Source organism: Phyllobates terribilis, unplaced genomic scaffold (genome assembly GCF_046119375.1).
Source record: "Phyllobates terribilis strain yellow unplaced genomic scaffold, ASM4611937v1 Scaffold_3__8_contigs__length_932513732, whole genome shotgun sequence".
NCBI lineage: Eukaryota > Metazoa > Chordata > Amphibia > Anura > Dendrobatidae > Phyllobates > Phyllobates terribilis.
The window spans coordinates 887,213,181-887,237,417 of NW_027362763.1; the positions used below are offsets into that span (position 1 = coordinate 887,213,181).

The 24,237-nt window shown below is 42.9% G+C and overlaps 1 protein-coding gene across 3 annotated transcripts in view; it reads left to right on the top strand.

Moving 5' to 3' along the window:
- GRM1 (glutamate metabotropic receptor 1) overlaps positions 1–24,237 on the top strand; it is a 688,549-nt gene that overhangs the window by 614,999 nt on the left and 49,313 nt on the right. For all 3 annotated transcript variants that reach the window (XM_073672688.1, XM_073672690.1, XM_073672689.1), the window contains exon 6: positions 3,574–3,742. In XM_073672688.1, coding sequence (XP_073528789.1) covers positions 3,574–3,742 — 169 coding nt within the window. The remainder of the gene's footprint in view (positions 1–3,573; positions 3,743–24,237) is intronic.

Sequence of the window (24,237 nt, forward strand, 5' to 3'; positions counted from 1 at the left end):
GGGGGACCCCCCCAAAAAAATGACGTGGGGTCCCCCCTATTTTAATAGCTAGCAAAGACTAGGCAGACAGCTGGGGGCTAATATTAATAGCCCAGGTAGGGTGCCATGAATATTAGCCCCCATCCCAGGCTAGAAACACCAGCCGTCAGCCGCCCCAGAAATGGCGCATCCATAGGATGTGCCAATTCTGGCACTTAGCCTCGCTCTTCCCACTGCCCTGTAGCGGTGGCAGTGGGGTAATAGGGCTGGGGTTGATGTCAGCTTATAATGCCAGCTGACATCAAGCCCAGGTTAGTAATGGAGAGGCGTCTATAAGACACCCCCATTACTAACCCCATAGTCAAAGTTAAAACAAAAACACAAACACCCAGAATAAAGTCCTTTAATTGAAATAAAGACACAATTCTTTATTGTTCTAAATTAAACCATACTTACCATCACGCCCATTCCAGCTGAAGCCAATGTCTTCTGCAATAAAAGAAAAATAATAAAGCAACATCATCCTTACTTTTCGATGGTTCCCAGGACAGCTTCAGCTCTCCTACATCGAGATGACAGGCTGGATCGCAGCAGAACGCTGCCATCCAGCTTGCCATGCCGCAGAGACTGAGAAGCGCAGGCATGCTTGCGCTCCTCAGTGTCTCGCTGTGACGGCATCAAGATGAGCCGAGGTCATGTCCAATGAACTCGGCTCACCTCATGCACGTCAATGACAGCGTGGGAAAACTCTCCTGCTCTCAGCGCTTCAGCGTGAGAATTCTCCCACGCTGTCAGTGACGTGCATGAGGTGAGCTCATGTCCAATGAACTCAGCTCACTCCATGCACGTCACTGACAGCGTGGGAAAATTCTCCTGCACTCAGCGCTTCAGCGTGAGAACTTTCCCACGCTGTCAGTGACGTGCATGAGGTGAGTTCATGTCCAATGAACTCGGCTCACCTCATGCACGTCACTGACAGCGTGGCAAAATTCTCCTGCGCTCAGCGCTTCAGAGTGAGAATTCTCCCACGCTGTCAGTGACGTACATGAGGTGAGCTGAGTTCATTGGACATGAGCTCACCTCATACACGTCACTGACAGCGTGGGAAAATTCTCCTGCACTCAGCGTTTCAGCGTGAGAATTCTCCGACGCTGTCAGTGACGTACATGAGGTGAGCTGAGTTCATTGGACATGAGCTCACCTCATGCACGTCACTGACAGCGTGGGAGAATTCTCACGCTGAAGCGCTGAGTGCAGGAGAATTTTCCCACGCTGTCAGTGACGTGCATGAGGTGAGCTGAGTTCATTGGAACCATGGTCGTGGGAACCATGGAAAGGTAAGGATGATGTTGCTTTATTATTTTATTTTTATTGCAGAAGACATTGGCTTCAGCTGGAATGGGCGTGATGTTAAGTATGGTTTAATTTAGAACAATAAAGAATTGTGTCTTTATTTCAATTAAAGGACTTTATTCTGGGTGTTTGTGGGGTTTTTTAACTTTGACTATGGTGTTAGTAATGGGGGTGTCTTACAGACGCCTCTCCATTACTAACCTGGGCTTGATGTCAGCTGGCATTATAAGCTGACATCAACCCAAGCCCTACTACCCCACTGCCACCGCTACAGGGCAGTGGGAAGAGCGAGGCAAAGTGCCAGAATTGGCGCATCCTATGGATGCGCCATTTCTGGGGCGGCTGACGGCTGGTGTTTCTAGCCTGGGAGGGGGCCAATATTCATGGCACCCTTCCTGGGCTATTAATATCAGCCCCCAGCTGTCTGCCTATCCTTTGCTATCTATTAAAATAGGGGGGACCCCACGTCATTTTTTTGGGGGGTCCCCCATTTTAATAGCTAGTAAAGGCTAGGTATTCAGCTGGGGGCTGATATTAGTAGCCTGGGAAGCTCCATGGGTATTACCCCTTCCCAGGCTTCAAACATCTGCCCCAGCCGTCTGCTTAACCTCCGCTAGAGCCTAAAATTACGGGGAACCCCACGCCAATTTTTTTTTAAATAAATCCTTTATTTTAACACTAAATGACAAGTACAGTAATCAACACTGTCACTGTACTTATTATATATGTGACTGACATGTTTCTATCTATCTAATCTATGTGTGATTCTCTATTCCTTCTATTCTAAATTGTCGGGTACCGCTGCTGAATTGCCGGCCGGCTTTTTTAATGAGACGGTGCATGAAAACACTAATATTTTTTTTAATAAATCCTTTACACTAAATGGCAAGTACAGTAACCAACACTGTCACTGTACTTCTTATATATGTGACTGACATGTTTCTATCTATCTAATCTATGTGTGATTCTCTATTCCTTCTATTCTAAATTGTCGGGTACCGCTGCTGAATTGCCGGCCAGCTTTTTTAAAGAGACGGTGCATGAAAACACTAATATTTTTTTTAATAAATCCTTTACACTAAATGACAAGTACAGTAACCAACTCTGTCACTGTACTTCTTATATATGTGACTGACATGTTTCTATCTATCTAATGTATGTGTGATACTCTATTCTTTCGGTTCTAAATTGTCGGGTACAGGTGTATGCCGCTGATGAATTGCCGGGTTTTCATGTTTCACTGTGAGCACTGTTCCCATCGATTTGGGCAATCACTGTAATGCCACAACCACCATGGCTGTGGCATTACAGTGAGTGGCAGACAATCCCTGCATGATTGGTGCTCTAAATAGCGCCAGACATGCAGGACACGCTTTTGGTGCATGAACAGTTATCGAACATAACCTCGAACAGCCGAATTTTTTGCAAATCGTTCGGGTTCGTCAAACAACTCGAACACCGCCCAAAACAGCTCGAATTTGAGATTGGCGAACAGTTCTAGTCGAACACCGCTCATCTCTAGTTACTACCTCTTGCGTAGTTTGACTTCTCTAACTGTAAAGAACTGTTATGAGCTGTTGTGGAAATCTAGCAATTCTGAAGATGGCTTTTACAGACATTCTTTCCACTAGCTATTCTACTGTCAAAGATAGAACAATTAGACTACAAAGGGCCCATACTTGTGGTTTAGGATGAAATGTTTTTATCTCTTTTGCTACACTTTATTTTCTTTTTTACAGGCTGCTGCTTGACATTGAGTACTGCTGCTTAGCTTAGTGGTAGTCAGAATACCCAAATCCTTTTTCTGTTGTTTTCCATAGTTTTATTCAATTTATTGTATATGTAGCAATGCGATTACTGCAACCTAGTTGCATTCCTCTACATTTATCAACATTAATTTTCATCTACCATGTTTTTGACAATGTAGTCTGCTTGTCTATCTCTTTCTGTAATATTATACAATCAAGACGAAATTTATATATTCCACAATGGACTTTACCATTTTTATTTTTACTATAAAAGCAAATGCAAATAAGATATATTAAGTACTGGCAAATACAATCAGCTCAGGACAGAATACATTTTATTTTGCCTCCTCACTGATCTGCTTGTCCAATTGTATTAACCATGAGGGGTTTACTTGAACGTGTATTGATTTTTAAACCCATGGTAAATAGTAAATGGATGAAGGCACGATAAGAAGATATTCTAAATGAAAAAATAATTTCTTTCCAACTTTAGATATGATATCATGAATCTTCAATTCATTGAGCCAAACCGCTACGATTATGTTCTTATAGGAACTTGGCATGAAGGAATTTTAAATATTGATGACGATATGATACAAATGAATAAAAGTGGAATGGTGAGATCTGTATGCAGTGATCCTTGTTCAAAAGGACAAATAAAGGTAAGTTTGTGCAAAATAATTTAGATCTATTAACAATATGAAAAATAGGTGAAATACAAAGATTTCGAATAAAAAAACATTTTACGTATGTTGATTTTAAATAATTACATTTTATTCTGAACTTATGGATTGTGACAAGCATTCAGATGAGTTTTTGGGGTTCATGAAAAAAATAATCACTGCATAAATGAAGTTTCACAACTTTCTATAACATTTTATTATGAGTTTTTCTTACTATTTTCAAGATATTAGCTGTCAGTGAATCAGAACAGTGAAGACAATGAAGAAGAAGTAGACAATGGTATCCAAATATCGTCATGGCCTGATACTTTGTAGCAAACTGGAAGAGAGATTTGCACAGCTGCAGTAGATGTGTTTAGTTCAGAGAATATTACTAAGGCTGGGTCCACTTATATCGGGGGCTGCATTGTAGTTTCAGAAACACCAGATTGAAACTGTTGGAGGAAGTGAAAAAATTGTTTTACAATGGGATCGTTCCCACCTACACGGCACATCATGTTTTGTGTTAAACTGTTGACTTGAGGGTCTGGAGAGTGAATCATAATGTTTTATGAAGCATCATGATCTGGACTGAGAGTAAAGGGAAAAAACTCTAGACAACAGAAGCATTTTGGCTTTAAAAACTGATACTTAAAAACCGAACCCAGACTAAGGCTAAGTTCACACATTGCATTTTTTTCAGCGCTTTTTTCTGCAGGTGGTATGTTCAGGATTTTTCTTGCTTTTTTTGCTTGCTTTTTGGTGCGTTTTTGATGCGTTTTTTTCACTGTTCTTTTGTTTCTTTTATGTATGTACATAAAGTTAAGTGAAAAAAAAATCTCATTCTGGTTTTGGCACAAAAAACGCTGAAAAACCTGACACCTGTGTTTTTTTTAGCATTTTTTCAGCATTTTTTTTTACCATCCATTACTTCCAATGAGTGAAAAAACACTGAAAAAATGCTGAAAGAAATGACATTAGAGAAAAAAAAACATGAAAAACACAAAATACTGATCAAATAAAAACCAAGCTGTGTGCATGAGATTTCTGCAATTTCAGACTTTGCTGGTACTGTAAAAAGCAGCTGAACATTTGCATAAAAAAAGCTAAAAAAATGCAATGTGTGAACATAGCCTTAGGCTGCATATACTTGCTTTGGCTGAAAATATCTGAGTCCACGTCTCAACCTAGTGCAGGACTAAGTAAAGGAATGCTTCTGAGAATTCAATTATGCTGGTATTTCATATGTCTGTTTTAAACAGAAGCTGGCCCGAGTAAGATTGACCAAATTTACTGAGGTACATGCACCTCTTTAAACTTAGTACATCTTGGACTATGTGTACTCCACAAAATTAAATTTTGATTTACATTATGACTTACACCAATACCTGGCATAAGTTTAAAGAGGATCACTTGTCACTTTTTTTTTCGCAACTACCTATTTCATCTTAAAGGTGTTGAAGAACTGATTAAAATATTTTTTTATCATGTCTCTTATATTTTTTTCCCCTCCATTGTGGAGATATGAACTTCTGAATTTTACTGTGCCCAATAAGCACATTTTTCTTTCAGCCAAGGTGGTGATGACAAAGATTCTTTTCCGGAGGCGTTTACTTTTTCCCTTGTATGACGCTGCCCAATCATAAAAAGGCATTGTCATACAGGGGTAAAAACACCTCAAAATGGTTTAAAGGGACTCTGTCAGGACAGACAGACTGTTCAAACTAAGTACCGTTGCTCGGTGCATCATGGTGTTCCCACCTGCTTGTTTTCCCTCAATATCCATCTCCCCTCTTCTTTGATTGACAGCTCTGGCTTGATAGAGCCATAGAAGGGAAGAGATAGATAGAAAACAAGCTGGTGGGAAGGAGTAGTTTAATATTTGGCCCTGTCTTTGTTCACTGAGCACCTGTACTTTATTTGAATAGTCATTGTATGCTGACTTAAATACAATGGTTAAATAAATCTCCACAAATATATTAGAAGGTTGCATAACTTTCATTTATATAGCATTTATGCTTTATGAACCTAAAACAACAAGAATTGATAAATAATATTAACCAGACAGCAAAAATAATTTTAACATGATACTTTTGTAACAAATAATACATTATATTCTCTTTTTAATATTTTGGACACTATTGTTTTCTTAACAATCCAATTTACACCTCCACCAGACGGTCTGCAGATAATGAAACATTCCCACAGACTTGCCATTTGCAACTAAAAACCCTAAGGCTGTGTGCCCACTATGAGTTTTTTAAGCGTTTCCGCAGCGGCAATTACGCCGCAGAAATGCTTAAAAAACGCTTAGTAGAAGGTCTGCAATGTTCCCCAATGATAATCCGCATGTGCTGTGCACATGCTGGGGAAATTTCCGCTGTGGATTATCATTGTGGAAAAATCTGCAGAACTACCAATTATTTTGCATAATCGCGGCATTTTCGCCGCCATTGACTTGCGTTGAATCGCTTAATATCCGCATGACTACATGTGCACATGTGGATATTCAATGTGCGGATGGTACCTGGGTCTGGAGAAGAGGAGACTCTTCTCCAGATGCGGGTACCAAAGTCCCTTTAAAAAAAAGAATTTAAAATAAAAAAATACATTATACTCACCTTCTGATGGCCCCCGGTCTCCTTATCCAATGCGTCCTGGCTCCCCGGCAGCTCGCGATGGTCTAAAAGGACCTGCCATAACGTCATTTAGTCATGTGACGGATCACGCGACCGCTGACGTCGGCGGTCGCGTGACCTGTCACATGACTAAATGACGTCATGGAAGGTCCTTTTACACAACCGCGAGACTCCGGGGAGACCGGATGTATCGGATAAGGAGACCGGGGGCCATTGGAAGGTATAATGTTTTTTTACATTTTTTTACCATTTTTATCTTTTTTTTAACTAACTTGGTCACACTATATAAAATCCATGCCGGTCGCATTGATTTATATAGTGTGACCAAGTTGTCAAGCACTTTCCAAGTGATGCTAAAATCGCTTGGAAAGCACTTGACAATCCACATGTAAAATCTCATGTGAAAAACGCTTCACTTACGCTTGTCCCTGGCAGGAAAAACGCATGTACAATCCGAATGCATTTTTTCTGCCAGGGAGATGCAGAAACACTCAGGAAAAATCCGGAGCATTTCTGCATCGTGGGCACATAGCCTAAATTTGATCTCTTTGCCTTATTATTAGGAGGCATCACTCCTTACACCTCATGAACAAATGTCTTGCTGTAACGTCTCTTAAATGTTGTGCCTTTTGTCTTATCAATTAATTTGTAATATTAAAAAAAAACAAAGACAAAAGCACAATACACAGTTACCCTAAAGTAAATAAAATAAATAAACTGCAAAAGTGCATGAAGGTAATGATAATAATGAAAATAATGAAGGGTATTTAGTTAACATCATTTTGATCAAAATAATGTAAAAGCCATCCTGCCACGTCACGGCAACCCTTATGGGACAGTCCTAACTCTAATATTAAAACCTTACCATTTGTCAAGTGATGTGCATATGAATGAATTTGTCTTTGTTTTTTTCTGTTCAGTGGCCATGTGTGAACATGTACTTACACTGCATGCACACTAATTTACTTTTTCAGTTCAGAATTTCCATTTTTTTTTCATTTGTAATATTGCCTGAAGAAGGAGCCTGTGTGCTCTGAAAGCTTGCATATATATATATTTTTCTGGTTAGCCAATTAAGGTATCACTCCGAGAATACTTTTGTCATTTTTGGCAATAAAAGTATTTACATCGATTGTTTCCTTAAAAAATGCTTCATCTGTCACCATGCACCTGGCTAGGTACACTGTAGGACAAATTAGTTCATAGGCTCCCAGTTGAAATGTTGGTAAACAGTGAGCTAATTTCTCTTGTTTGCTTATCACTTCTGCGGGTTTATCACATGTATTACATGTATCATTCAGGTAGCTAGGTTTCTCCTGGAAATACTGCCAATAAAACCTCCCACTCAATTCCCAGGTCAACCGTGTAATTGAACAATTTAAATAATTACTCGTTTAGTATTCAACCACAGGTTACTGTTTACTACACATGTTGATTAACACAGACAATTCTTCTTGGGAAACATTATTTACAAAGCATCTTTACAGTGAATTCACAAGTGGAAGATTTTTGCAATAAACTCTTCTGGGGAAAAATATTGTGCCACACAGAACATCATATGGTGATATAGGCAATGCCTACTGGTCCTTACCCCCCACCTTACAGGATATGTGTATATGACAATTGCTGTGTATGGATTATTAGATTTATTTTTTATGTATTGACTATTTATAAATACAAAAAACAATTTTAAGAATAAGAAAATACTCATGTTATTCAAACATAGAAAAGATAGGTTTGTGTGTTGTTATATTTACTTTTTGAAATATTATTAGTCATTCTCGGACTTTTCCTAGAGAACAGGCATTTCTATAGGAATATTCTTAGCACGTTTAATATTTGTACTTATGCAAACATAGGACCATTTCTAGAAAAATGCTAACACCTTAAAGTGACTGTCTTCATTAATTAGATTTAAGTCTGTAGAAGAGAAATGACATGCTTGTTTTTTCTTAATGATGGAGCAATTTCTATTTTATTTTTTAAACCTTTGGGAACGTGAACATTGGAGCCATATATTTCCTACAGCTCACAGAAAAGGACATGAATTAACCCTCCGTGACATACAATATCAGTTCTAACGAGTTCACCTACAATGTGACTGTCAGGCGCAGGCTAGAAAAATACCTATAATATCTAATGTTTGCAATTTCAGTGCTCTAAAAGTGATCAGTGACCTTCATAGGGATGTACTAAAAGAGACTACACATAATCAGGTGCAAAAAAAAACCATTTACTTAACATAAAACTAATAACTCTGAAATACAAACATTTCAAAACTCCCGCCAAATAGTCCCCAGTTCGACTCTGTCCAAAAACTCTACAAAGAAAATTTGTGGAAACAAACTTAATTTTAAGGTACCTTAAGTACTATTAAACACATATTCAATCAGAATTAGATCCTGAAGTTTCCCCAGAAAAATTACACTTGCAGAGCAAAGAGCAAGAATTGCACATCATTTTTGCATGCGTCAGGCAGATTGCATTATGACATTTGTGACATTCATAATTAGAAAGCCTTCTGATTCCGCTTTCCGTGGTGCAGGTGGTGCATCTCCTTCTTTTGGGAGGTGGTGCAGGTGGTGAATTTTCACTATCATCTTCTGGACGGAATCTTTTGAGCTGAACTTGAAGGCGAGAGGGGATACCGATTGTTTTCATACTTCTCCTGCGTAGCTCTCCAAGCACTAGTTCATGGGCCAATTTTTTCAGATAGAATCGTCTACGGAGTGGTTCAAGCTTGTTTTCAAGGTAAATGACTTGTGAATTTATACCACCCAAATTCAACATAGCAAAAAATATGACCATTGGCCAGCGTTTGGTGTTTCTGCTGACGTTGAAAGTTGAGCACATCTGATCAGCTGTATCAACACCCCCTTTGGTTGCATTATAAAATGTAATTATCTCCGGGTTTTTTTGTGCCTCAGTCCCAGGATCGATGGCATCATCATCATGAAGTGTTGATAGAAGAAGTACAATTTTTTTTGCTTGTGGTACATAGGAAACCAAAACCTTTCCATTATGGAATGCAAACATACTGCTGTACTGTTGTCTCCCTTTCACACTTACAAACTGTGTAGGCAATTCTTTTTTATTTTTTCTTACAGTTCCGACATATGAAAGCTTCTGCATTTTCAGATAATCAATCAGATCACAATTTGAAAACCAATTGTCAGCTGTTATATTGCGACCCGATCCAAATAAGGGCTCAGCCAGTCTTTTTACAACATCACTGGGTTTGTTGCTGACACAGTAAGGACCTTCTGGTTGTTTTCCTGCATAAACTTCCAGGTTGTAAGTGTAGGTCTTACTGGCATCAACAAGGGCATACATTTTTATTCCATATTTGTTAGGCTTTGATGGAATATATTGACGAAAGGCACATTTACCACGAAAATCAGGGAGCATTTCGTCAATAGTGAGATTCTCCCCAGGGCAATAGCTTTTTTTTACAGTTTTCAACAAATTTTTGGAATATATCACGAATTGGAGCAAGTCGGTCATGTGTTTTACGTTCGGTTCGGGTAGTTCTGTCGTCAAACCGAAGGCAACGAATTAGAAGCTTGAATCTGTTTATGGACATAACAAGGCCAAATTTTTCAACTCCATCCCCATCTTTACTCCAAAGTTCCTCCAAACTTTGTCTATTTGCCCTATAAACTCCTGCAAGGTATAATAATAAAAAAAAGCATGCAGTTCTATTTCATCTGTGGCCTTGATGGTTCTGTTGCAGATGAACTTGTCCTTTATAATGTCTATATATTGGTTGGTATATGTGACAATAGAGTCCAGAATGTCATCTGTGAATAAACTATTCCAGCATTCAACTGCAGTTTTTGCATTACTTGCAGTTCCTATAACTGCAGGAAGGTGAGTAATAATGTTTTGAGGTTCCCTACGTTTTTTCTGGAGTGGCTTCTTGTTCCATTGTTTTTTTTTATCTTTTCCCATATAATAAGATTCTACATCTTCATCCTCATCACTGTCACCATCTTGCTCTGTTTCAGAATCCACTTCACATACTTCCACCTCATCATGAGAATCAATCTCACTTTCTTCTCCTAAATCCTCATTCAGTGTGGGGTCTGCATCATCTAACAGCATGTTTGTTACTTCCTCAACATCAAGGTTTTTTGATAAATTGTACATTTTCCTCTCCATTTCAGCAGATAATCTGAAGCAAGAGAAGGAATATGTGTTAGGGAACTACTGTATATGCCTGAGCAGCACACTTTCTTTTTTAATCTGCCTTATTTCTATGAAATATCCTCACACTTTGTGCTATACATTCATAAAACAAGCTAAATAAACAATTGTGATGAATAAAAACATAAAATACCAACCTTATTGAGTGTGACGTGTTCACATACAATGAGCCTGAGAGATTAGCGCAGTTATATCTGTCCTCCTGAAGCTCTGCAATCCAACTGTGGTATGAGGTTTCACAGAGCTGCTAGAGACAGGAGACTACCTGGAGGGAGGGGATTTCCTCACAATCTGGTGAGGAAGGAGAAATGAAAGTAAAAGAGATGTGCCTGTCAGGCTTATTGTATGTGACGGAGGGTTAAAAAAAATCACAGAAAATAAACCAGTCTTACCAAGACCAGGTCAGATTACCAATGCAATAAACAGCAAATACATACAAATCTCAAAAAAAGGCCATCTGGCCACAAAAAATCCGCCAACAAGAATCGGACATATACAGCAAAAAATGGCAGAATTAAAATATAACTTTTAATGGGATAATTAAAATCTAAAATAGTATCTAGATACACACAAACAAACAAAAATAGGGATGTTATTCACCCAGTGGGGTGGACTAGTTCAGAAAATACAACAGGAGATATATGTTCCTTAATTTACTACAATAATGTTTACTCCTTAATAGTAGAGAGAGACTATCATATGCAAACAGTGGAAATTCATAAGTAGAAAGAAAAGGAACAATCTCACCGGTCCTGCAGCACGAATTTCTCCACAGAATAGCACAGGGTTAATCCAGCGGTCATCCACCTCTGACCCTATAATGCCCTGTTCTCATATGCTGTCCCTAGGACCCCAAAGCTCCCGCCCTGACAAGGGCAGTCCACAGCTGACCCTAAAGATCTGATCAGCCCTACATAGACCCTACAGAAGTTTCCCAACGCGTTTCCTCACCATCAAGTGATTCATCAGGGGAGTAACAGAAAAATTATTATCAATGGTCTAGGGTATGGTAACCCTCCATGCAGGTATATAGAAAAGGCAGTGGCAAAATGGCCACAGGTTGATTGCCTTAAGTATGTTCAGGTACAATTAATCCAAATAATTCCCATGTGTGTACCTTGAGACACATCTGGTCTCATTGGATAACACCGTAAATAGCAGCGAACTTTAGCCAATTAAAGCTCGTATATGCAAATGCCCCCTGCAGGAGCTAAACCCACCCACACATACATGCCCCAGTGATCCACAAACGCCCCATAAAGGGCAGACAGCGATCCCCTACCCCCCAAGGCAGGGTCCCCCCGAGGAGACACATCTAAGACCCCCACAAAGAAAAATCCATTATAAGACCCCCTGAAAACGAGACAATCTAACACTTCCCATGCAGTATGCTCCATTCCCACGCCGTGGAACGCTGTTTGCGCTCCACCGATGTCACTTCCGGTCATGTGATCCACACCGCGGCGTCACTTCCAGTTTCTTGGAACGCAAGCCTGCGCTCCACCGCCGTCATTTCCGGTTTCGTGGAACGCAAGCCTGCGCTCCACCGCCCCATAGCCATCTCACAGACCCAAAATCAGTGGTCTCAGCAAGCATAGCACAATGACCGACCACAAAGAGCATCCCCACTATGTCATAAAGCCTGCACAATGCCCCTAAAGAGGGAATGTGCAAATGACAAGAAAGGGGGGGGGGGGAGCGCCTCGTATACATAAGATCTATAAGACACACCCCCTATATATATATATATATATATATATATATACCTCATAAGCTTAAAGCCACACAACCTCCAGTGGGAGGATAAAAATGCAAAGAGTGAGGATATGTACAGGGGTTTATAAACGATCTTAGATAGCATGGGATAAGAGGGCATAATGAGTACATTAGAAACGAATAAGTGGTGAAAAGGGGGGTGAAGATGGAGAGGAGGGGGGGAGGGGAAAAGGAAGAAGGGAACGGGAGGGGGACAAAAAAGCTCAACTCACAGGGAGAATATATAAGTAGATTTGCATATAGGGATTCAGAGCCATATCCCTGTTCACTCTATCTCATACACATATGAAAGAGAAAAGGTGTATTTATACATTGATGTCCAAGCAGGTTCAAAAGAAGGTTATGTAATATCTAGTTCCAAAGAGTAAAAGAAAGTCCAAGGCTAAGGAAGCCAGCAGTATCGGGAGAAAAATACAAGAGTTTACTCATCTATAAAGCAGTTGAATGTAAGTTGTTCATTCAGCCCCATAGGGGCCATAGTTTTAAGTCGGAAAATCCACCTTGTTTCCTTCTGTAGGATTACACGATCCCAGTTACCTCCCCTATGGGGTTTAGGGACCTTTTCTATCCCCATGAACAAAATGGCCTTCTTGTCCCCTCCATGAAACTCATTAACGTGTCTCGCAATGGGTGTTTCCCTATGATGTTCAATGTCCCCCAGATGCTCGCCTATCCTCCGTCTCAATTCACGTTTTGTTTTACCAACGTACTCAAGGCCGCATTTACAGGTACCTTTATAAACCACCCCTTGTGTACGGCAGTTAATAAAGTCCAGCACCCGAAATTCCCTGTCAATGTTATTGCCTCGGAATGTTTTACCACACTGTATCGATGAGCAGACCACACATTTTCCACATTTATAGCATCCCTTAGTCAAAGAGCCAAGCCAATTATCCTGTCTAGGTGCAGAGTAGTGACTATGTACCAAACGGTCCCGGAGAGAGCGGCCTTTTTTATATGTTACATGGGGGAACCCCCCAAGGTATGGAGATATATCTCCATCCATTTCCAAGATAGGCCAATACTTGTTAAGGATCTCCTTCGCCTCCCTAGCTCCGTTTCTAAAGGTTGTAATAAACCTAACCACTTCTCCATCATCACCCTTAGGTTTAGAGGTCAACAGGCTGGATCTTCTTCTGGACCTACTCTTGAGGTATGCTTGATGTACCACATCTCTAGGGTAACCCCTTTCATGGAATCTATTGTGGAGGTCGGCAGCCTGCTCCTCAAAAGCAAGATTGGTGGTACAATTTCTGCGAACTCGCAGATATTGGCCTGTAGGGATACCTCTCTTCAGGGGAACAGGATGATGACTTTCCCATCGAAGCAACGAGTTGGTCGTTGCAGGTTTTCGAAACGTACTCGTTTCCACAAGACCACCTCTACCCTTGCGAATCAAAACGTCAAGAAAAGGAAGACAAGTAGAGTCTGCTTCACACGTAAATCTCAGGCCAATCGGATTTTTATTAAGCCCCTCAACGAAGAGCTGAAATTCCTGAACGGAGCCCCTATATATGACAAATACGTCATCTAAATACCGTGCCCACATTTCAATCCTCTCTACGCCTGAGCAGACTCCCTCCCCAAAGACCATTGTTTCCTCCCACCAGCCCAGGAGCAGATTAGCGTAGGTAGGCGCACAAGGGCTACCCATCGCAGTGCCCCTGAGCTGGTGGAAGTACTTATGGTCAAAAGTAAAGAAATTTTTAGTCAAACAAAATTCAAGCGCTTTCAGCAGAAACCCATTATGGGCCCGACACTGCATACTCCTTGTGGATAGGTAGTACTGTACTGCCTTCAGACCCATATCATGTGGTATGGAGGAATACAGTGCCTCTACATCCACACTTGCCAAAATGACCTCGGGTCCCAGTGTCACCCCATCCAACTTACGAAGCAAGTCTGCTGTATCTCTGGTGTAAGATGGTAATGCAAGAACAAAAGGGCGTAGCACCTGATCGAGGTATATGCCTAGGTTCTGACAAAGACCACCCACCCCCGATACTATCGGCCTACCTCTAAGGGGATTAATTCCTTTGTGTATTTTAGGTAGGCAATAGAATGTCGCCATCACCGGATGTTGTGGCAGCATAAAATCAAATTCATTTTTGTCAATCAGTTTATCTCTCAGGCCTTTTTTCAATAACTCTGTTAATTCACCCAGAAAGGCCGACATTGGGTTTTCAGAAAGGATCGCATACCCCTGCCTGTCCTTTAACAAATCCAAACACATCCTACAGTATTTTTCGACGTCCATGACCACCACATTACCCCCTTTATCTGAAGGTTTGATAACAATGTGGTGGTCCTGTTCAAGATGTCTAATAGCCATTATTTCATCTCTACTACAGTTATACTTATAGAATGTGTTTGTTCTATCAAGTGCCAACAGTTCTCTAGTAACCATATTCACAAACGTGTCAATTGAAGACACGTCTCTCTGTACAGGTGGCATCCTAGTACTCTTCTTCTTAAGGGTAGAGAAAGGTCCCAGTCCCCTAGAATTAGGTTCGGGGATTTCTAGGTTACTGAGGAGGCGCACATCAGGCAAGATATCAAGAGGAATATCAAACTCCTCACACGATTTTTGATCCTGTCTTGCGAAGAATTTTCGCCACCTCAATTTCCTCGCAAAGAGATGCAGGTCCTTTATATATTCAAAGTTATCAAAATCAGAGGTGGGCACAAATGAGAGACCCTTATTAAGTACTGCTAATTCCGCGGATCTCAATGTTCTCGATGAGAGATTTATAACTCTTGTATCAGATTCAGAGGTTAGGGTCTTCCCTGATTGATCCGATTCCTCAGGGGGTATGTTGAATCTAAAAAATGAGTATTTTGTACTACATATTGTTGTCTCCCCCTGCCCGGACCACGAGCACGTCCCCCAACCCTCTGTCGCCCCCTACCTGATTTACTCCTACTATCAGTATCTGAGAATTCAGTATCAGTAGAGGAGATATCTGTCTCTCGTTCAACCGATACAGGTTTATTATTCAGAAAAAGGTAGGCCTTATTTTCTTTAAAGTCCTGTGAATCTCTCAGAAATTGTTTGCGTTTCCTTTCTTTAATATGATACTGGAACCTTTCAATATCAGCTTGAAGTTTAGCCTCCCTTGTCCCAAAGTCAGTCTCCTGTGAGAATTTTTTGGTGAGTTCTATTTGCTCCCTCAATTTATCATCGAGAGTCAGTAAGGTTTGTTTCTCCTCCTCCAACAATAATGTCATAAGACGTAGGGAGCTAGCAGTCACCTCCCGTTCCCATCTAGAGATAAACCCTGTATTTCTGTGTCTATTGCCCGGATTAAGAGTGATTCTAAGTCCCCTTGGTACAATCCCTGCCTTGATATAGTTATCCAAACTCTGTACTTCCCACCAGGAGGATATTTTATCCTTATAGGCCCTAGTCAGCTCTCTGAATGCAGCCTTATTAGTGGGTGTATATTTCTTTTGAGTAAACACTTGTTCTGAAAAGACCTCCTTAGCCTCCACTAGCCACTGTTCTGTGTCAAAATTCATGGAGAGAAAACCTGCCATACCAATATCAGATTCTATACAATAAACAGCAAATACATACAAATCTCAAAAAAAGGCCATCTGGCCACAAAAAATCCGCCAACAAGAATCGGACATATACAGCAAAAAATGGCAGAATTAAAATATAACTTTTAATGTGGCTTTAAGCTTATGAGGTATATATATATATAGGGGGTGTGTCTTATAGATCTTATGTATACGAGGCGTTCCCCCCCCCCCCCCATTTTTTGTCATTTGCACATTCCCTCTTTAGGGGCATTGTGCAGGCTTTATGACATAGTGGGGATGCTCTTTGTGGTCGGTCATTGTGCTATGCTTGCTGAGACCACTGATTTTGGGTCTGTGAGATGGCTATGGGGCGGTGGAGCGCAGGCTTGCGTTCCACGAAACCGGAAATGACGGCGGTGGAGCGCAGGCTTGCGTTCCAAGAAACTGGAAGTGACGCCGCGGTGTGGATCACATGACCGGAAGTGACATCGGTGGAGCGCAAACAGCGTTCCACGGCGTGGGAATGGAGCATACTGCATGGGAAGTGTTAGATTGTCTCGTTTTCAGGGGGTCTTATAATGGATTTTTCTTTGTGGGGGTCTTAGATGTGTCTCCTCGGGGGGACCCTGCCTTGGGGGGTAGGGGATCGCTGTCTGCCCTTTATGGGGCGTTTGTGGATCGCTGGGGCATGTATGTGTGGGTGGGTTTAGCTCCTGCAGGGGGCATTTGCATATACGAGCTTTAATTGGCTAAAGTTCGCTGCTATTTACGGTGTTATCCAATGAGACCAGATGTGTCTCAAGGTACACACATGGGAATTATTTGGATTAATTGTACCTGAACATACTTAAGGCAATCAACCTGTGGCCATTTTGCCACTGCCTTTTCTATATACCTGCATGGAGGGTTACCATACCCTAGACCATTGATAATAATTTTTCTGTTACTCCCCTGATGAATCACTTGATGGTGAGGAAACGCGTTGGGAAACTTCTGTAGGGTCTATGTAGGGCTGATCAGATCTTTAGGGTCAGCTGTGGACTGCCCTTGTCAGGGCGGGAGCTTTGGGGTCCTAGGGACAGCATATAAAGAACAGGGCATTATAGGGTCAGAGGTGGATGACCGCTGGATTAACCCTGTGCTATTCTGTGGAGAAATTCGTGCTGCAGGACCGGTGAGATTGTTCCTTTTCTTTCTACTTATGAATTTCCACTGTTTGCATATGATAGTCTCTCTCTACTATTAAGGAGTAAACATTATTGTAGTAAATTAAGGAACATATATCTCCTGTTGTATTTTCTGAACTAGTCCACCCCACTGGGTGAATAACATCCCTATTTTTGTTTGTTTGTGTGTATCTAGATACTATTTTAGATTACCAATGCACTAGCAGGATGCAGCAGACCCCCATGATAAAGGCGGGGGCAGCACAGGTGCAAAATACTGATGCGACAGCCACCCCCTCCATGAATTGGCAGATATGTGAGTGGCTGTGTAGTATTACAAATGCACACATATGGGGCTTGCACAGGACGGCGTCATTAATAGGCTGTAAGCCAGACACTGAGCATCACACGTCTCTGTGTGACTGGCGTTCTATGCAAGCCCCACACATACACAGTTGTCTTGCAATCAACCTTCTTTACCAGAGTACTAGGGTTTAAACTGTATAACCTATTAGGAAATTCTGGGTAACTGAAGGTGGAGGAATAGTTATCATGAGCATCTTTCCTTCTGGAGGACCATGTCCTCTCTAGCGTTACACAAACATTTAATTGAGATTTGCCATGTGTAATACTTAAAATGGATCTATCTCCAGATTTTACTACGCAAACATACAGAAATAAATACTGTATATCTCATAGACTTAATGATGCTGGACTACTTACTTTGAAAATCTGTGTCAGAATGGCTATATAATCTTTAGCTATATTTTATGAGTATAGCTAAAGAGTGTTAAATCTTTGTGAGCCCAGCCTTATTGACTACAATAACTTGTACAGAGCAAAGTGAAATTTCCACAGTATCAGAGATGAGGGACACTGAGTAGCTGTCATTCAGGCTGAGTGAGTGAAGTAAACTTTCCGAGAGGATTATACAGCCATACTATATGCAGTCATACTATATGCAGTTTGTACTGTGAAATCGAATTACAGGTCAGTAGTGATGAGCGAGCATGCTCACTACTGTTCGGTACCCGTCTGAGCATCTCACTGCTCGAGATGCTCGGAGCTCGCCAAGTATTTCCGGGGTTGCTCGGTGGGAGCTCGGGTCCCCTCCCTGTAATGACCACGCAGGGATTATCTGCCACACACTGTAATGCCGCAGCCATGTTGGTTGTGGCATTACAGTGATTGGCTGGCCGCACAGCGTCATCAGGTCTATATCAGACCTGGCGCCGTCATGCTCGTCACAGTCTACTCCGGAATCAGGCAGAGTAGGGAGAGGTGCTGCTGAGTTAGGGAGAGATTTGCTTGTTTCTTAGTTAGTGTAGGTATACCACAATATATTATACACATGTCCATCTCAACTAACAGTCCTTCTGAGGACTAATCTAGCTGCAAAGATATCAGTGCTAGGCAGACAGGCAGTGTATGTGGCAGACTGCAGTGCATATAGCAAGAGGGTCCATTCCAGTTCTGTCTGCTGGTGCTTTTACAGATATTTGTAGAAATAGCCCCAGGTATCAGGGCCAGGAATAATTTTTTTTTGGATCTTAATCCTATTATTTGCTTAAAAAGCAATCCAGAGAACACCGTTTTTCTTCTCCATTTGCTTGTTGGCATTGCAAAATACAGCCAGATCCTTTCCATATTACAGCGCTAAAAATCCATCTATTTAAAACTGTGGTTTGTCCGTCACACGGATCACATATAAGTGCGCTCAAAATTCTGCCATTTCTGGGCTCCATTTAAATTTTGTTGCAGTGTGTTAGCGAAGATATTGACACCAGTTCGCTGTTAAAAATAGTTACCTACAGACCAGCTAATTAAAACTGTGACTTTCCATCGCACATATCACATATCACTGCAGTTCAAATCCAGCAAATTGTAGTGAATGTGGAAAATATTGTCCTCCAGTTAAAATGGGAAAGACGCAGGCAAGGGACGGGGAAGTGGACGTGATGGTGATGATTGTGCATGCAAAGGACGAGGCTGAGGCCGTGGGCTAGCTGAAATTATGCCACAACAAACACCCACATCTTCTCGCTCAACCTTCCTGTCCCAATTAAGAGGGGACCACAGAACACCACTATTGAACACAGAGCAGTGTGAAAAGGTTATTGGTTGGATAGCAGATAATACTTCCAGTCACTTAGCCACCAGTACCACCACCCTGTTTTCCACACGGTCAAGTCTTAGTAGCCGTGAGCCTGGACTGCATATTCCTCACCCTGATTCTCCTTCTACCGACCATGCCGAGTACCCAGAGACAACTGATCCCACACTTGGACACTCCAAAGAGCTGTTCACTTTTACATTTATAGATTCGGGCCACTTGCAGCGGACCAAGAGCAGATCGCATGTAGCGATGCCCAAATATTTGAGCATCCACGGTCATACGAACGCAATGGTGGGAGAGTGTCACAAGAGGTGGATGATGATGAGACACAATTGCCAGAAAGTCAGGAGGAGGACCAGGGTGCGGAAGTGGTAGATGAGGTGGTGGATGATATAGTAACTGACCCAACCTGGCAAGGGGACATACAGAGCGAGCACAGCAGCACACAGGGGGAGGGAGGCATAGCACCACAACAGACAGGAAGAAGCAGTGTGGTGGCCGCAGACAGAAGGAGGGCAACAGTTCCCCGTAACACCAACACAACGGAAGTTGCAGTACAACTATTAGGTCTTCCCGAGTCTGGTTGTTTTTTAAAGACTCTGCCGATAACCCCAAAAAAGCCATTTGCACCACCTGCCAGGCCAGCATCAGCAGGGGTAGCAAAACGACCAGCCTGACCCCCACCAGCATGATCAGGAACATGGAAGCAAAGCACCCGACTTTGTGTGCTGAACCCCAGGGTTCAGGAACAGTATCTACGGGTGGCAAAACTGCTTCTTCCGCTGTTGTGTATGCAAGCCAATCCCCTGTCCATGGCACATGCGAAGATGCCATCTGCCCTGCTCCTGTCATTGCACACTCTCAACTAGCAACATCAGCAAGCACTTCCACATCCTTGTCCCAGTGCAGCGTTCAGTTGTCCCTTCCCCAGTCCTTGGAACGCAAGCGCAAATACGCAGCCAACGCCCCACAGGCCACCCTGCTAAGTTCATACATTTCGCGGCTACTTGCGCTCGAAATGTTGCCTTTTAGGCTTGTGGAGATGGACACTTTATGCAACCTAATGGAAGTGGCCGTCCCTCGGTACTCGGTCCCCAGCCGCCACTATTTCTCCCGGTGTGCCGTCCCCGCATTACACAAGCACGTGTTCCACAACATTAGCAGTGCCCTCAACAATGCAGTTACTGGGAAAGTCCACCTAACCACGGATACGTGGACAAATGTTTGTGGGTAGGGATGGTACATCTCTCTGACGGCACACTGGGTTAACATAGTGGATGCCGGGACCCAGTCGGACCTTGGGACGGAACACGTCTTCCCGACGCCAAGGATTGCGGGCCCTAGGTCAATCAGGGTTGCCCCCATGGTCTATAGCTCCTGCACCTCCTCCTCCTCTTCTTCAGCCTCCATCTCCGAAATGACCACATCAGTCACAAGTTGGAAGCACTGCAGCACTGCCTCAGCCATGCAGCAACAGACTGTGCTGAAGCTAATATGCTTAATTGACAAACCGCACAATGCTGAATAGTTGTGGACAGCTCTGAAAGAGTAGGCAGATCTGTGGCTGACACCGTTGACCCTACAGCCAGGCATGGTCATGTGTGACAATGGCTGAAATCTGGTGGCGGCTCTGAGGTGAGGCAAGCTCACACAAGTACCATGCGTGGCCCATGTGCTTAACCTCGTGGTTCAGCGGTTTCTCAAATCCTACCCGGATCTGTTGGATCTGCTTGTCAAAGTTCAGCGCCTGTGTGCCCATTTTAGAAAGTCAGCTACAGCTTCCGCTGCTCTTGCCATGCTTCAGCAGCGTTTGCAGCTTCCGGCTCACTGACTGGTGTGTGATGTCCCCACGCATTGGAACTCTACATTGCAGATGTTGGGAAGGATTTGTGAGCAGAAGAGGGCAGCTGTTGACTACCTGCATCAACAAGGCTGTCGGTATTCAGGTCAGACTCCACACATAAAACCTCAGAAGTGGACATGGATGTCAGACATCTGTACCATACTCCAAAACTTTGAGGACTCCACCAAGATGGTGAGCGGCGATGACGCCATAATTAGCGTCACCATCCCGCTTCTCTGTCTCCTGAAACGCTCTCTGCTCTCAATTAAAGAGGATGCATTGCAGGCAGAGCACGATAAGATGGAGCAAGGAACCATACAGGGTGATTACACATAGCTCTGCCTCATCTCATCCCAAAGTGGATTGGGTGACAATAAGGAAGAGGAGGAGGAGGAAGAAGAGCAGGAGTTGGTTTCCTGCGCTATAGACGGTACAACCTGCACAAGTGCCATACCGTCTGTTCAGCGTGGATGGCCTGAGAACAGGGAGGAGGAGGAGGATGAGGAGCAGAGCATGGTTAGTCATCCTCTTGATGAGGACACGGAAGTCTTGCCTCTTTGCAGTCTGGCACACATGGCTGAGTTTATTGTACGCTGCCTTTCCCGTGACCCTCGCGTTGTCCAAATTTTGGATGACAGTCATTACTGGTTGGTGACGCTTCTAGACCCACGCTACAGGGAGAACTTTATGTATCTTATTCCTTTGCAGGACAGGCCTAATAAAACTGGGCAGTACGAGAAGGCCCTTGTTGCGGAATTAGTGAAATAATTCCCATCTGAAAACGCTGGTGGCAGAGGTCATAGTTCATTGTACAACTAAGGAGTACAGACGAGAGAGCCACAAATGCAATCCAGCAGAGGCAGGGGAACACTGTCAAAGTTCTGGAACAGTTTTCTCAGATCCTACCATCGCACAGGCCCTGAGGCGGAGGCTACTCTCACAAGGAGTGCAAAGTTTCGGAAAATGGTGAGGGAGTATCTTGCCGACCGTACCAATGTCCTCCGTGATTCCTCTGTGCCTCATAATTATTGGGTTATCCAAGCTGGACACGTGGCATGACCTGACTCTCTATGCCTTGGAGGTCCTGGCCTGCCATGCCGCTAGTGTTTTGTCAGAGCGGGTTTTTAGTGCCGCGGGTGGAATTATAATCGATAAGCGCATCCGCCTGTCAACTGAAAATACTGACAGGCTGACTCTTATAAAAATGAACAAGGGCTGGATTGGGCCAGACTTCTCAACACCACTGAATGATATCAGCGTAACAAACTCAAATCCAGTGTCTTTTTTTGGGAGGTGTATTCCCATGCACCTCTTCACACCCACACATGGGTATACGCTTCCTAATTTTGTCTATTTGCTCTTGCCCTTCTCCTTCTCCTCATCCTCCATCACCATATCATTCACCACCATATCTACCAATTTGCTCTTGCCCTCCTCCTTCTCCTCATCCTCCATCACCATATCATTCACCACCATATCTACCATATCACCTCCTCTACGTGTCTTGCAAGGGGCATTGGAGTGCCTCCAAATTTTTGGCAGCTTTTGCATTCACTGCATAGGCAAACACTATGGGAGACCCACTTCCTAATAATGGGAACATTTTTTCATGAGGCCCTCTACATTTCTTACAATGGGCATTGGAGTGCCTCCAAATTGTTGGCAGCTTTTGCATTTACTGCATAGGCAAACACTATGGGAGACCCACTTCCTAATAATGGGAACATTGTTTTTAGGAGGCTCTCTGACCTCTACGTGTCTTGCAAGGGGCATTGGAGTTCCTCCAAATTTTTGACAGCTTTTGCATTCACTGCATAGGCAAACACTATGGGAGACCCACTTCCTAATAATGGGAACATTTTTTCATGAGGCCCTCTACGTCTCTTCCAAGGGGCATTGGAGTGCCTCCAAATTTTTGGCAGCCGTTGTACTCACTGCATATCCTATCCTTTAACTGTATAGCAGAACCGTTCCTTTTGTAATGGGAACATGTCATTACTGATGGCCACCTCTATGTGTCTTTAAATTGGTATTGGGGTTTTTCCCTAATTTAGGCAGCCGTTGAACTCACTGCATACCCTATAACTGCATGGCAGAACCGCTCCTTTGTAATGGGAACATGTTGTTACTGTGGCCCTGCTCTATGTGTCTTTAAATTGGTAGTGGGGTTTTTCCCAAGTTTTGTCAGGCCTCGACATTACCACTATAGGAGACCCGCTCCTTTATAATGGGAACATTTTTTTTACTGAGACCCTCCTCTTTGTCTCTTCAAAGGGGTATTGGGTTACGTGCGTCCAAATTTTTGGCAGCCCTTGCAGTCACTGCATACGCAATAACAGTATAGGGGACCCACTTGTTAATAATGGGAACAACAAAGCATAGCTGACTGATGGGTCTCTAACTATTAGCGAGGGCCGACTGCTGGCCCTTTAAGAATATTAATGGTCGCCTGTTGCCCCTATAAAAATAGGCCTTGTGACTTTCAGAGTCCCTCCATCATAAATGACACAGGATATGTCTGATGATGTGTCACACATCACATGGTCGTGTGTGACAATGGGCGTAACCTGGTGATGGAGAAATGAAAGCCGGGGTAGATACAGTTTCCCTCTATGCCAGTCCTTTCACCGAGCTAAAGAATATGGCTGTGGTGAAATATAACTCCCACTGAGAAGCAGTTTCAGACTGAAAAACATTGGGCCCACCAAAGGATTTGAGTCTGAGGGCACATCTTTCTCCCCCGCTCAAGAGCCCCATGACAGCTGAAAAGTTTGCGCTATCATCATGAACTCTCCTGATGGAGAAGCCAGGGCCCACCCGAGGATTCTCTGGTGGGACTGTTCAACCCTGCCGAGAAGGAGTCCTGGCTAAGAAAAATGTGTGCGAAGGTTCCTGGACACTCTAGAGCTGCTTTTTTACTGTCGATTGGACGTGCTTATGCATGTTATTTCTCAAACCGCATTGCAGATCAGGCCATTGCCCAACTCTGTAGTCATGAAATTAAAGGCGCAAAGCACCACCAAGAAGTGTTAGCTGATGATGGATGGGTTGCCATTGCTTATGCAAGAAGATGCATTAGGGGACTTCCTGGGAGAAATGACAGCTGGAGTAGATACGTTTTCCCAAGTCCTTTCACCGAGCTAAAGAATATGGCTGTGGTGAAATACAACTCTCACCGACGAGCTGTGAACTGGCTCTGTACTGTCCCTGGCCGCATTCACTTG